The sequence below is a fragment of the Alosa alosa genome, chromosome 16, assembly GCF_017589495.1.
Source record: "Alosa alosa isolate M-15738 ecotype Scorff River chromosome 16, AALO_Geno_1.1, whole genome shotgun sequence".
NCBI lineage: Eukaryota > Metazoa > Chordata > Actinopteri > Clupeiformes > Clupeidae > Alosa > Alosa alosa.
Genome location: NC_063204.1, coordinates 21600262 through 21613812, shown reverse-complemented (window position 1 = coordinate 21613812; position 13551 = coordinate 21600262). Strand labels below are relative to the sequence as shown.

At 39.4% G+C, this 13551-nt stretch overlaps 1 protein-coding gene across 1 annotated transcript; it reads right to left on the bottom strand.

Moving 5' to 3' along the window:
• Positions 1–422: 422 nt before the first annotated feature.
• Positions 423–13080, bottom strand: LOC125309948 (galectin-3-binding protein A-like). Its single transcript, XM_048267069.1, has 6 exons — positions 13062–13080; positions 12698–12809; positions 7416–7619; positions 2313–2444; positions 1805–2099; positions 423–1684 (listed from the first exon to the last, which is right to left on the bottom strand). The coding sequence occupies exons 2-6, from the start codon at positions 12783–12785 to the stop codon at positions 697–699; spliced, it is 1707 nt and encodes a 568-aa protein (XP_048123026.1). The 5' UTR covers positions 12786–12809; positions 13062–13080; the 3' UTR covers positions 423–696.
• Between the last annotated feature and the right edge of the window lie 471 nt (positions 13081–13551).

Sequence of the window (13551 nt, the reverse complement as noted above, 5' to 3'; positions counted from 1 at the left end):
GCTTCAACTCCCTAGTCGACCTGTTGGATGTCAAGATAAGGATGTTTTGTTCTTAGCAGTAAAGGTTGTTCCAGTGCTGAGCGAACACAGTCTTTGCCAGGTACACTGTCTCATAGTATGTCTCTTTTCCAACTGCTGTGTAATGTGTTTTTCAAAGGGACTTGCCGGTAGTTAAGATTCAAAATAATCTGTTGATATTCTTTTCTTTCAATGTATGCCTTTCTATTTTATTTATTTATTTTTTTTTGAAGATTTAATTTCTTAAGAAAGATTTCATTTATTTCTCATGTTCTCTACAAACTGTGCTAATCAGCATATTAGCCAGGAATTAACTCATTGGAATCTAAATACTGATTGCGACCACTGGATTAAAATGTTAATGACTAATGATCCATTTCCAATAATTTACATAATCATTTACATCAACTTGAGAGGGTTTATTTGTAAGGGAATATTTCATTGAGTATTTTTTAATAATACAGACACATCATCTACATGAATGAAAACATTACTGAGAAACATTCTGGAATGCAGAATTTTCAGAGAAATCTAGGATCTTTCTAGGATAATTCTGTAAATTAGATTTTCATCAAAATTACTTTCATGATACACTAATAATAGACTGGATTAATGTAAACATGAATGAAAACAATTTGTTGCAATCATCTTAAGCAAAGAGAAACATGAGCACATTGTCTAGGACAAAGAGGCAGTCTTCTCAGACATATGAGGACGAACAACAAATTGGTAGGTAAGATCATCTGGGCATGTGTTATGAATGGTGTCTGAGATTTTAGCTTCATTGTTTTTAAATTCTTGCACATGAAAGGCATATCTCCCTTTACAGTATAATACTAGTCTGTTGCTGAACTGGAAGTGACTTTCATATTCTCCCAGATAGATTTCTATTTGAAGGCGGCCAGAAAAACTCTGATCAGATTTAAAGAGGATAGCCCTCCATTGGAGATATCTAGATGAAAAAGTGGATGTAATGGGTACTGGGGTCTTGAGTATCTTTTCAATTTGAGAAGAGTAATATAAGGGAAAGTCTGTGCCATTTATACCAATGCTCCAGGGATCGGCAGTGTAAATCCTGGACTGGAACTGTTCGCTTTGTCCTTCCACATGTCCAGTCAGGACAGAGAAGCTCAGTGCGTGGAACTGGAACCCTTGTAGGATTCCAGCGGAGAACAGCTCTTTGTGACTGCTGTAGAGGCGGGCGGTGAAGGGCACCTCATAGAGCTGCTCGGGGGTCATCATGGGGAAACGCAGGTGACCCAGCAGAGCTGCCTGCTGTTCAGGGGTCACCGCCTCACCTTGCTCCAGGACCCAGGCCTCTAGAGCAGCCAGCAGCCAGGCCTCGTCTGGCAGCACCAGGTCTGTGCGGACCAGCAGACCCTTCAGGAGCTCCTCTGATAGGCTCTTCCACTGGGCTGAAGCCACCAGCGGCTCCATGTTCCAGCCCAGGTAACGCAAGACGTTGTCACGGAGCAGGCCGTCACCAGACCGCCCAGCGTACTTGAACAGCGCCACCTGTGTACGGAAGGATGTATCTTCAGGCAGCAGGGGCACAAAGAGACGTCCAATGTCTTCCAGCAGACGCACTGCGCCGAACTCAGAAGCCAGTTGATGAAGACACTGCATGGAGGAGACGGTGACTGTGACAGTGCGTGTGTAGAGGTACCTGTTGGTGACAACAAGGTTGTTACGAGCCACTCAATCTACATACAGGTGAGACAGCATGGCTGGATAGATATACTAACTGACATGAGAGACTACTTGTGTGGTGATATTGAAATCATACCGTGTGAATTCTCTGATGTAAGGCAGGCAGTTTGAGCTGATCTCCATTTCATAGCTTGAGTTGATTAAAACAAACTTTGGGAAGAGAGAGAGTACCAAGCGATGTACACAGATGGTCTCTTTTGTGTTATTAGCCATGTCCATAACTGTCTCCACCTCCAGTGAATCCTCCGGGGTATAGGAGAATGTGAGGGTGAAATCACAACCCTTGCCACTGTCAAACAGCTCCCCCAACTGGTCAGTGAGCTCAATGCTGTGATCCAGAGAGTAGCTCTTGGTGATGTTAAAAGCTGGATCTGTTTAGATAGACACAGTCCATAGAATGGCGGTTATTATTATCCATGGTACCCCGCTTTTTCATTATCAGTATATGGACAGACAAGTGAATGCTTTGAGTTTGTATGTCAATATGATTAATGCTGTGTTGCACAGGTATAGGAAATGATCTACACATTGAATTCTAAAGTTGTTTATAGGTGGCAGTTTGTCTGTGTTTTGGAAGAGCTTACCAACATCACACACCACACTGGCATCCTCTGAATGGGAGCAGTCTGTCACTCCCCAGCCCTTAAAGGCACAGATGCTCAGGGAGCTCTCACTGCCTTTGCATCCCAGATCATCCAGCCATATTTTTCCAGAACCTAAGAGCAACAAACATGCAAACTTAGAAGTGATTAATAGCTGGTGGGAAAAACACTTGTTCCAAAATATCCTAAATAAAATACCGCCGCTCAGTCCAGCACATTTTTTCCACAAAAATAAATCACGCTGAAAGGCATATATGATTCTAACTGTCTCACTAAATTGCATTATCCACACTCAATTCTCACTGGTATCTGTCAGACAACAAGTACCAAAACATGATTTAGTTCATAGATTTCACATGTAAAATTAATTTACATGTGCCTGTGTTTGTGCATGCATGCGTATATATGTCTACTGTGTGAGTATGTGTCATACGTATGATTACTGTGAATGTATGTGTATGCGTGTGCATCTGTTTATGCACATGTGTGCATATGGAATGGGTTAACATGACCCCTGGAGCCAAACATACGGAAAAAATTGGTCATCCTAGGCCCTACGGTTCTCAAGACATTCACAGAAAACTCTGTTGGTGTACGGTCACTAAATGTACACAAATTATTTTATTGTAAGGCCACCCATGAACGAAAGTTCACAAAACTTGGCATGCATTCGGAGGGTGTCATAATGATCATACACTTTTTAATTTTGTGCAGTTTTGACCATGTCAGCCAGAGATATTGTGATGAAAACACCTAATTTTTTGCTTTTTAATTTTTAACTAGGTGGCGCTATACATTAAATAAGTGGTAATGGGGTGAGTTGACATGGCCTCTTAAGACCAACATACAAAAAAAAGGTGGTCCTCCTAGGCCCTACGGTTCTCGAGATATTCACAGAAAACTGTATCCGGCCACCTACAGATACGGCTACGGCTACGGCTACAGATCAAAACGAAAAACGATTGTTCCATGCTATCCATGTGGGGTTACATGTCCACCAAGTTTCGTGTACCCCGGTCTTTCAGTGTCCCGGGAATCCTTGACGGAAATTTGGACATTCGAGAAAAAAAAACAAAGAAAAAAAAATCTGACTAAACCTATATACCATAATTATATAGTGCTGTTTTACTTGCTCTCATTGATTTAAAAAGGATTTCATCTCAGTGGAGCATAACTCTTTATAAATTGTCTGATAAGAGATGCAGTTGATTCAGTTTTCATCCTCAATGGCAGAGTTGGGTGACCGGTGATTAGCGTGGCCAGGCGTCCTGCTTTAGGAAGGACAGTCCTGATTTTCAATGGCCTGTCCTGCATCCTGCGCAACATCAAGCAGGACCGTATTTGTCCTGCTTTTTGAGACAGGCTTGAAGAGTGGAGTAATCTTTGCTGGGACGCAGCACAACGTCCAATGCAGTAACATATCTAGTCTAACAAATGATTGACTAAGAGCGGTCAGATAAATATCTGAGCAGATATCATTGGTTAAAAACGTAAACAAGGCTCTATGTGCTGCTAAGTCATATGTACTCCGGCTTCATTGACAGAAAGTTAGCGCTTCGGACTTGTAACCGGAGAGTTGCCGGTTCGAACCCTGACCAGTAGAAACGGCTTAAGTGCCTTGAGCAAGGCACCTAACCCCTCACTGCTGCCCGAGCGCCGCTGTAGCAGGCAGCTCACTGTGTCGGGATTATGTGCTTCACCTCTCTGTGTGTTCACTGTGTGCTGAGTGTGTTTCACTAAATCACGGATTAGGATAAATGCAGAGACTGAATTTCCCTCATGGGATCAAAAGAGTGTGTGTGTATATATATATATATATATATATATATATATATATACCATACTTTACACACACACACACACCACAAGGTATTGAATAAATACAAATACTGTGAACAAACACGTTTTGACTTTCATTCATATTTTTCCTATTCAGCTACACAAACATCATCTTTAAACTTTAACGGACACCCCCATCCCCACCTCCTCCCAACATTCAAAATCAATTGTATGCACCATATTGCTATGTAGCACAGTAATATTATACACCATGTGAAAGCTTGGACTCTTGGGAATCCAAAAATGACCCTTTTTATGTACAGTCTGTATAGTGCTTTACATTGTCAGATTGATCATAATATGATCATAATATTTCTTGAATTTTCCCTGGGGATCAATAAGAATTTTGTGTAATTATTCCATATTTTGTGTAGTCATTCTATATCAGAACGCCTGACATACAATCCACACTGTAACAAGATTCTGTGATTTTCACAGCATCACTGCTGTTTTTGAGAAAAATGTGTACTGTATTTGTGAATACAGTATGTTGCTGTAGTTTCGCTATGAATTATGGTCAAAAATGGTCAAACTACAGTAATAAAAATGTGCTGCGAATCATAACACAGTAATAAATCTGACTCCTCCCTCACTTGTCAGCTTTTTGAAAATTTTGAAAAAACATGGCGGAAAATCAGTTGGGGTTTTCTGTTTTCTTTTTGCACATAAATACAAAGTTAAGCTCCCAGATAGCAAGGTGACATTGATATTATGTTGATTTTCCATCCAAATCATCATTTTGAAAAGATATTGAAAAGTCATGGATTTATGGTTTACTGGAAAATTTTGGCGTGGTGATTGAAGCGTGCACCAGCGGCGGCGTTTGAACTGTCGGCGGGAGATCATTTTGAGCTACAGTTCAGTCAGTCAGACCAACGGTGTTCAGCACTCTGTCAAGTTCGCAGCTCCACCTTAATGGTAAGCAAGCATTTATTTATGTAACGTTAATGTTTCATTGTGAAATTGTACTACATTAAATTCGGACATGTGTACAGTCTATGTACGTTGTACTGTCTAACTTACAAACTCATCCATGCTTGTTGGATCAACTATCGGAACTCCCCCTATTACCGTCGGTCCCGTATTTCCACCGTCTTGCGTGTATGTGTCACTTAATATAAATTTCTATACAAACCAAGACAGCAGACTCCTAAAGAAACGCAACCACCCACACCATAGCTGTATCTAAATTAGCTATGTACCAAAAATGACATTTTACCGTGACTCAAAGAGCTGTAGACAGTGTTGTAAGGCTGCGTGTACACAACCGCTTGGAGCTCCAGTGGAATTTTAATTTCACGACGAGAATTCTCGGTCTAGAATCTAACCGTTCATGTGCCGTTGAAATCAAAGACTCTAGAACAGAGCTCTGTTCTAGAATCTTTGGTTGAAATGGTGTAAATAGGCGACCCATCAGGCCAGCACTATAACTCCGAGCGTGGTAAACAAAATCGGATATTTCAGGCAGTAAATGCTCCCGTTAACAAACAAACCAGATTTTGTTCAAATCTACACACCTATGGCTACTGAAAAATGTCAGGTTAATTTAGCAAATGTTATTTTGAAGTGTTAAAAAACATCGTTGTTTTAGAATTTCTGAACAAAAGTGGTGATAATTGGGGGTGTTACGATAAGTAAGTAACGTTAGGCTAGCTATCATAGTTGCTGTTGCTGTGAAGGTGGCATTAACGTTAATGTTTTATGTTACGTTAACGTTTTGGCAGTCTCGTTTATATTAGGCCTACCTTAGTTCTCAGTAAGTTACAGTTTATTATATTCATATAATTTATATAAAACATTAAGCTAGTAGTGCTAGGCCTAGTATGTTACTGTCACAATGTTAGGCTGAAGATGATGTGCTGCTGGTTAACGTTAACGTGGAGGTTTAGCTGCTACCAGCTAACTTATGTAACGTTAACTCATCGTAATCAGTACATATATCTATGTGTTGCTGCAAGCAAACATCATCAATGAGCTCACCCAGCTGGCTAACGTTAGCAGCTAAATATACCTTGCGAAACTGAGTTATGCTAACACCATCTTCAGCCTGGCATTTTGACAGTAAACTCAAAAAACATACAGTATATATATAAATGATTATTCTAAAGTTTCACTTGTAAGTAGCCTTCAGTTTCAGTTGAAAATTGTTATCTAACACTGTTTATTTTTTTTTCTTCTATTTCTGCTAGGTGCTGCTTCACTCTGCTACTGGTGGTGGATCAGGCTGACTGCAACCGTTGGTCTAACGTTAGGATGCAGCACACGAGAATTTCTAAACGGAAAAAAGTGAATAAATGTACTTGCTTTTCAAACTGATAACAAGTTGTCAATGGTTATTTATGCAAGTTTGTGTAGCCTAAACCATACCTAGGCCTAGTGAAATTTATCCTGGCTGTAGATAAAGCAGGATATGAATTTCCCAAAATTACTGTATATAATATTACAGCACTGGTATTACTACTGTACTAAGTTACAGTATGATCCATAAGTACTGTGATTAAAAATACGGTAGACAATTCAATACTGTATACATTACAGCACTGGTAGTACTACTGTAGTTTGCATTTACAGTATCATATACAGTAGGTGTACTGTAGAGTGAAATACAGCAACTTGCTGGTTATTTGCTGCCAGCAAGTTGCTGTAAATTTTACGTTAAACTTTTTACAGAAATAGTCTACAAGAAACCTCAGAGTGTTACCTTTCATTTGAGACCAAGATTAGGCTTCTAGAGAGGTTGCTAAGGCTTTTGTCAGTATGCATTTTGGGTAACCATGAGTCCTATGGGGAGTTTCCATAGGGCATTTTACAAAACGCATGAGCATACCTTGATAATTAATGGTCTAAAGTACTCATTTTTCATTTTATATTGATCTACTTTTGCACAAAGCTTCACAAAACCTGGTGCTAGGGCTCAGTTGTGTTTCTACGTCCTGTGTCAGTATATCACACAGTTATTCTGATGGTCTCTCCTGAAACTACTGTGTCTCAGCTTTCCAAAGAGGTCAAGCATTTGATGGTGGGCCAAATTGGGTGAAAACAGTGGCTTCTAGAGTATAAGAAGTGCGATGTCGGGGTAAAATCCTAGAGATGGCCCGTTTGTAATAGTTAAACCACACAAAATTGTATTGTAAATGAGAGTATACCATGACTATGTACACCATAGTCATTTATTGATATGCCACATAATGTCCTGCCTTTTGGTGTTATGGAAATGGTCACCCTACTGGTGATCCAGAGACTAACCTTGTCCGAACTTTGCTCCTGGTTCTGCTGAAATGGCTCCACGGAAACCCAACTGCCTGCACACCACCTGCGCCTCCTCAATTCCCCAGTCATCGTCACACACTGTCCCCCAGCTACCAGCGTGGAACACCTCCACCCGTCCTTCGGATGGAGATTTCCCTCCCACCAGACGAGCATCACCCTCTTTCACTTCCTTATGTCCACCTGAAGAGGGAGACAAACACAGACCACTAGAGATTATAACATTGGGATGCACACACTTTTAAAGGAACCGTATGTAAGAAATGTATTTCAATTAATCATTAAATGGCCCTGATATGTCACTAGACATTAAGAAATCATGTTCATTTCAAATACTTATATCACTGACAACAGTAGTCCGGCCAGGATATTGTCATTTAAAAAGTAAAGTTGCAGCCCTCAACTGATGTTGATGTTGTGTTTTGTCATGTCATGTTATGTTTTGGCCTGATGCGCCACCCTCCACCTATCTACTAATCACAAAGTCAGTAGTGTTTCGGCATCGGGGTTGGCAACCTCGAGTCAGGGGGGAGGGGGAGGGGATACACCGCTCTACAGTAATTTGAAAGTGATTGCAGTACCAGTTTTGGCCACAATCTTACATATGGTTCCTTTAATACATATTATATTTGCTAAATTCACATTTCTATCATTATCATTCTTGATCATTTACTCATCTTAATGTGTGTCAAATGGATTTATATAGCATAGTTTACAAGGATAACCAAAGTGCTTTACTGAGTAATAAGGAACATATAACATAGTAATAAGGAAGGAATATTAGAGCTAAAAAGGAAGAAAAAGCAATTAAATGAAATAAAAAAATAAGTAATGTAGACAGCAAAAAATCCAGTTAAACAAGTAACAAAATAACTGTGGCCAATAAAATCCATTAAAAGCAAGTAAGAGCAAGCAGTGTAAGTACATTTAGAAAAAGTACATTTACACTTTACAGCAACAACAGTTCAGTGAGAATTGCCTGAAAATCTGTGATTTTGTTCAGAAGACTGGAAATAGCGTATAAATAAGAAACTTCATACTGACATATTTGAATGTGGACATAAATTGATTGGAAGTGATAATATCCGTGATTTACTTGTACTGAGGAAAATATGCATATGATGTAAGTATTGTCTAATGAATTAAATAAAGACACAACTTGTATAATGTACTGAAATAACTTAATGAATGGAACTTAGCCTAAAGATGTGTCTTAATTATCTAAATTGTGGTTGGTTCATATTCAAAATAAAGGCAATTTTACTGAATGCAATTGTGTTTGATATGGATGCTGGTTGTTTTGTAAATTTTGTAATTTATGTGCACTCTTGTTTTCGGATAACTTCCTAATGATAGGCTCTCTTTGTATGTTGTAATTATTTGCATCATAATGCAACACCGGGTTCTTTAAAACTGGGCTTGCTAGTATCCATTTTAGGAACCTTGACACGTTAAATAAAAGTAAAAAGAGATAGAGTGCGGTGACCAAGTTTTTTACAGAAGACTGCAAATGACATGTTGAGAGCCCCAATACTATAGGCTAGTTAAACTCGGAGTCTTTCCTTTTACATTCCCCTAAGCATTTACTTTAGTTTAGTTAGTAAATACATGGTAATTAGAATATTTCATTGAGTAATTATCACAGGGAACATGTAGGTAAATTAAGTACTAAGAAATACCTAAACTATTATTGTAGCATATTATTGGGTACACAGGTCATATGTACAGAAATACAGAAAAACTAGATGTACCGCATAGCGGTACAAAATATGACCGCCGCTCAGTCCTGTACATGCGTTCCGCGAAAATAAATCACACTTCAATTTGTCTCCATATTTTACTCCATCCCCCACTCTTGAAACTTTTGTGTATGCTTGTTTGGCATGCCTAAATACGTGTGTGTGTGCAGCTGCACAGAAAGTAGCCTACTGGTGCTGAAAAGGTGAATAGATTGTAGAATAGCCAAAGAAGATGTAGCATTGTTATAAAACCTTTAAAATCTCTAAACAATCAAAAGTAGGGCTGTCCATCACAGTCCATCCATTGCAACTGGATTGATGAAAGGTCACTTACACCTGTAAGCTACATTGTTTTTGGGAAAAGCAAAAGGTATCAGCATAATGTTATTTATTTTTTATTTTTTTATGTATTTATAAACAAAAACATCTCTGTCAGTTCCATGCCGTTTTCAACAGCTATCAAAAACAAAGGTCATTTTTGGATGGATGGATTTTCTTTGAATGTTTCTTCTTCTACATAAGATTTGTGTCATCTTTAGTTCATGTAATACTTTATTGTCAATGCACAAATTAAGTAACAGTAGTCTGAAACGTTATTGTTAATGCACAAATTAAGTAACAGCCTAGTCTGAAACGAAATGCTGTTTTACATCTAACCAGTGGTGCAAATAACTGACATGTCCAAATGGGCCTTGATGAAATGCATTAAGCTAGACTGTTCATACACATTTTAACGGGCCAAAGTTGAAGAGTTTTTGTCCGTTATTGTTCGTGCAAATATAGGCTGATTCATGTTCCCTTGCATTGTTTAACTGAGGTCCATGGCTAGTCTGGCTTTCATCAGACCAAGCTCAATCTTTTAAGAAATCAAAAAATAAATAGCGGGCAGATCAGGCTGGGTTCACCCAGCCTAGTCCATAGGCACCCGATATTGTTTAATTTTCCGATTGAGATATACACGCTCTGGCTATTCTAAATGCAAAATGCATCAGGGAGTTATGACAAAACGGTAACTAACAAACTAGATCCTAATAGAAAGCTGTTAGCTTCCCTAAGATACAGGTAGGATTATAAGGTAGGCCTATTTACAACATAAATTGTCAATAGGCTATGCTGGCGACACAAATAAAATATCCTTTGGAAACCAATGGCTTACGCCTTACAGTATCAAGCGGACTTAAACTGTCATATCGTGGCGAAAAGTTGTAATAACATTCACGCAGCTCCATGAGTCAAGGAAAGAATGAAGTAGCCACTTCTAAATGGGACCCACTACACAGCAGCTTAAGGTGTTTTGCTAAAGCAGCCATAATGAAATGAAGGTGTCATTGTTTGGATACTTCACACACACGTGCTTTTTAATTTCACAGACTACAACTTCCAAGCTGGAATCAAAGCACATCGATTCCCCTCTCACACCCTGCACACACTTAAAACAAAATAAACAGGCGTCTCAGTCTCCATGTATAGGCAAAACTGTATCAGACCGGTTAACGTTGGTAAATCTTCCATTGCACAGAATGATTTTTGTAGCACGTGCAATAAATGACAGTCGAAAGATACAAACAGTGCTGCTATACATTTGCTTGGTATAACCGCATTTATAGTTTTCTACAAATGCAATCAATCAAATGCCTCCATCACTCAACCAACGCTTAACGGTAACATTACCTAGGTCCTTATTGATATTACAAGATTAACGTACCTGCAGTAAAACCAAGCATGTCCGATAAACATCCTCAGATTTATTTCGGGCTTCAAGAAGAAATGGGAATTACACTTCATGTGAACATCGCCCTATCCTTATTAGATGTTCACTTCGTAAATTACAGTCCTTGTAGGAAGCGTCCATTGTTTTTCCAACCCACTTTTAACTTCCAACAAAATTACGATCTCACTGCAACGATCGCCATCTAGTGGACAAACGACTACTTATCGCCAATACTGAAAATGCAGCCATGATGATGATGATGAATATTTATTTTGGCTTTCTTTTTTAATCCTACTGAATTTGTAATTATGTATCGGCCGTTCTAATACTGATAGTATGTGGGTGCCTGTGTGTGTGCATGTGTATATGTGTGCACCGCCATTTACAGGCCAATGAGTGTACAGTCACTAAATGTACACATAACATAATTTTTTTAGACCCCCCCATGGATGAAATTCTACGAAACTTGGCATACCCCCAGAGAATTCCAGGTCAATCATACACATAAAATTTGGTGCAGTTCTGAACATCTTAACTGAAGATAGGGGCGATTAAAGCAGAATAATATTGCATTTTCATTTTTTACCGGGGGGTGGGGGTGCAAATCACAAATGAGTGATTATGAGCCAGGTTGATGTGGGCCCTTGAGACCAACATACCATAAAATATTCTTCATCCTCAGTGCCACGGTTCAGGTAGTTATTTAGGAAAAACTGTTTTTTTTTTTGAGGTTCAGGGGCCCAGCATTTGGGGGGATTGGTGGTGGTCCCCGGGGACGAAATGAAATTTTTCCGTAAAAGTCTAGTGGGGCTACATACCCACCAAATTTCATGTACCCCGGTGGTTCGGTGTCCCGGGTATCAATGACCAAAAATTCAGGGAGTAGATGACGGGAAAAATTATTGAATTGTGTGCATGTGTGCGTGTACAAATTTATGTTTATGTGTGTGGGTGTGTGTGTGTGTGTGTGTATGTACGTGCTTGTGTGTTTGCCTGCGTATGTGTGTTTGTGCATGTGCATGCATGCGTACATATGTCTACTGTGTGAGTATGTGTCATACGTATGATTACTGTAAATGTATGTGTGTGCGTGTGTATCTGTTTATGCACATGTGTGCACATGGAATGGGTTAACATGACCCCTGGAGGCAAACATACGGAAAAATTGGTCATCCTAAACCCTACGGTTTTCGAGATATTCACAGAAAACTGTGTCTGCCCTACCCTCCTTTCGGGGGGTCCAGTCCAGCGGGGGGGCTACAGATCAAAACGAAAAACAATGGTTCCATGCTATCCATGTGGGGTTACATGCCCACCAAGTTTCGTGTACCCGGTCTTTCAGTGTCGGGAATCATTGACGGAAATTTGGGCATGCGAAAAAGAAAAAAAAAAAAAAATCTGACTAAACCTATATGACCGCCGCTTCGCTGCGCGGCGGTCATAATTACAACACTAATATCAAAACAAACCTCCACTATTACCTATCAACTCAACAAAGAATCATGTAGTTGTGCATGGTTTAGGCTTGTGATAACTCAATATGTAATTGTGTCTGAAACTAGGTAAGTCCTTAAAACTTTCTGTATTACCCATCAATTCATGTAACAGTTGTAGTTACCCAAGGTTTGTGTTGGTAACAGGAACACAGACAAATGGGTAGAAATGAGTCACTATAGAGAATCAAAATGAGTAGTCTGAGTTGGCCAGTTCTGAAACAGGCAATTGTGATAAACTGCTTTATGGGACACACAGTCAGGTAAGAGGTGTTTTTAATACAATATTACTGGGGGAAAAACATTAAATAAACTCACCGTCCAGCCAGTCCAGAGTCCTTGATTCCAGCTTACTGAGTAACATGCACACCACAATAAGCCTGTACAAGCCTCTTAATGCCAGCATTTTGATATGTAAAATGTGCAGTCCCTGTGGAAAAGGCAAGCATATGGGCTGCATTCAGAAGAGATCACCAAACTTCCTCAACTATATAAATTATAGACTGCATATATAATGATCAGCTACAAGCTGCAAACACATTTTTAACAATTACAGAAATTAGGCCTACAATGATGCTTACAGATGTGCTTAAAAATTGCAACCAGCCACGGCATATCAAAAATAATAATAGCCTAAGATTATTATACAATGTCCATTTATGAAGTGTCATCTCATTCTTACCTCAAGCAGTCAACAAACATTGTAAAGGACAGGACTGCATTTATAGGATGGGTGGGGAGACGAAACCTGATCTCCAGCCCTCCCCTGGCCAGCCATAAGTTTCATTTTCCGGTAATCCACGACAAACAAAGGATTTGGGAGCTGCGAGTGGGGGAGAGTAGACTATGTTTCCAAGAAAAACTGGATCCTGGGACAAAAACGAAACTCTAAAATAGAAAATTTGAACAAAAGATTAAGTGAAATAAGTCAATATAAGCCTGCGCCTGGATATTACGCCAATCTCACACAATTTCCCCATCTTGATTTCTGTTTTTTAATGATTCTTCACTTACTGACATTAGAATGGGTTTCCAGTTCACTTGATAGGTCACAAAGCGACAGATTGTACTCAGTTACTGTTTCACAGACACATCCACTATATGCCATTCCTTACAATTTCACCCAGAACAAGATTTACAAAAACCTTTTTGTCATCTAAACACACCCTTCC

Coding starts and splice junctions, on each gene's coding strand:
- LOC125309948 (XM_048267069.1), bottom strand. CDS start 12,785: ATGCTGGCATTAAGAGGCTTGTACAGGCTTATTGTGGTGTGCATGTTA. Junction 2,445..7,415: donor AGGAGCAAAGTTCGGACAAG/GTTAGTCTCTGG, acceptor TGTTGCTCTTAG/GTTCTGGAAAAATATGGCTG. Junction 2,100..2,312: donor CAGTGTGGTGTGTGATGTTG/GTAAGCTCTTCC, acceptor CTATCTAAACAG/ATCCAGCTTTTAACATCACC.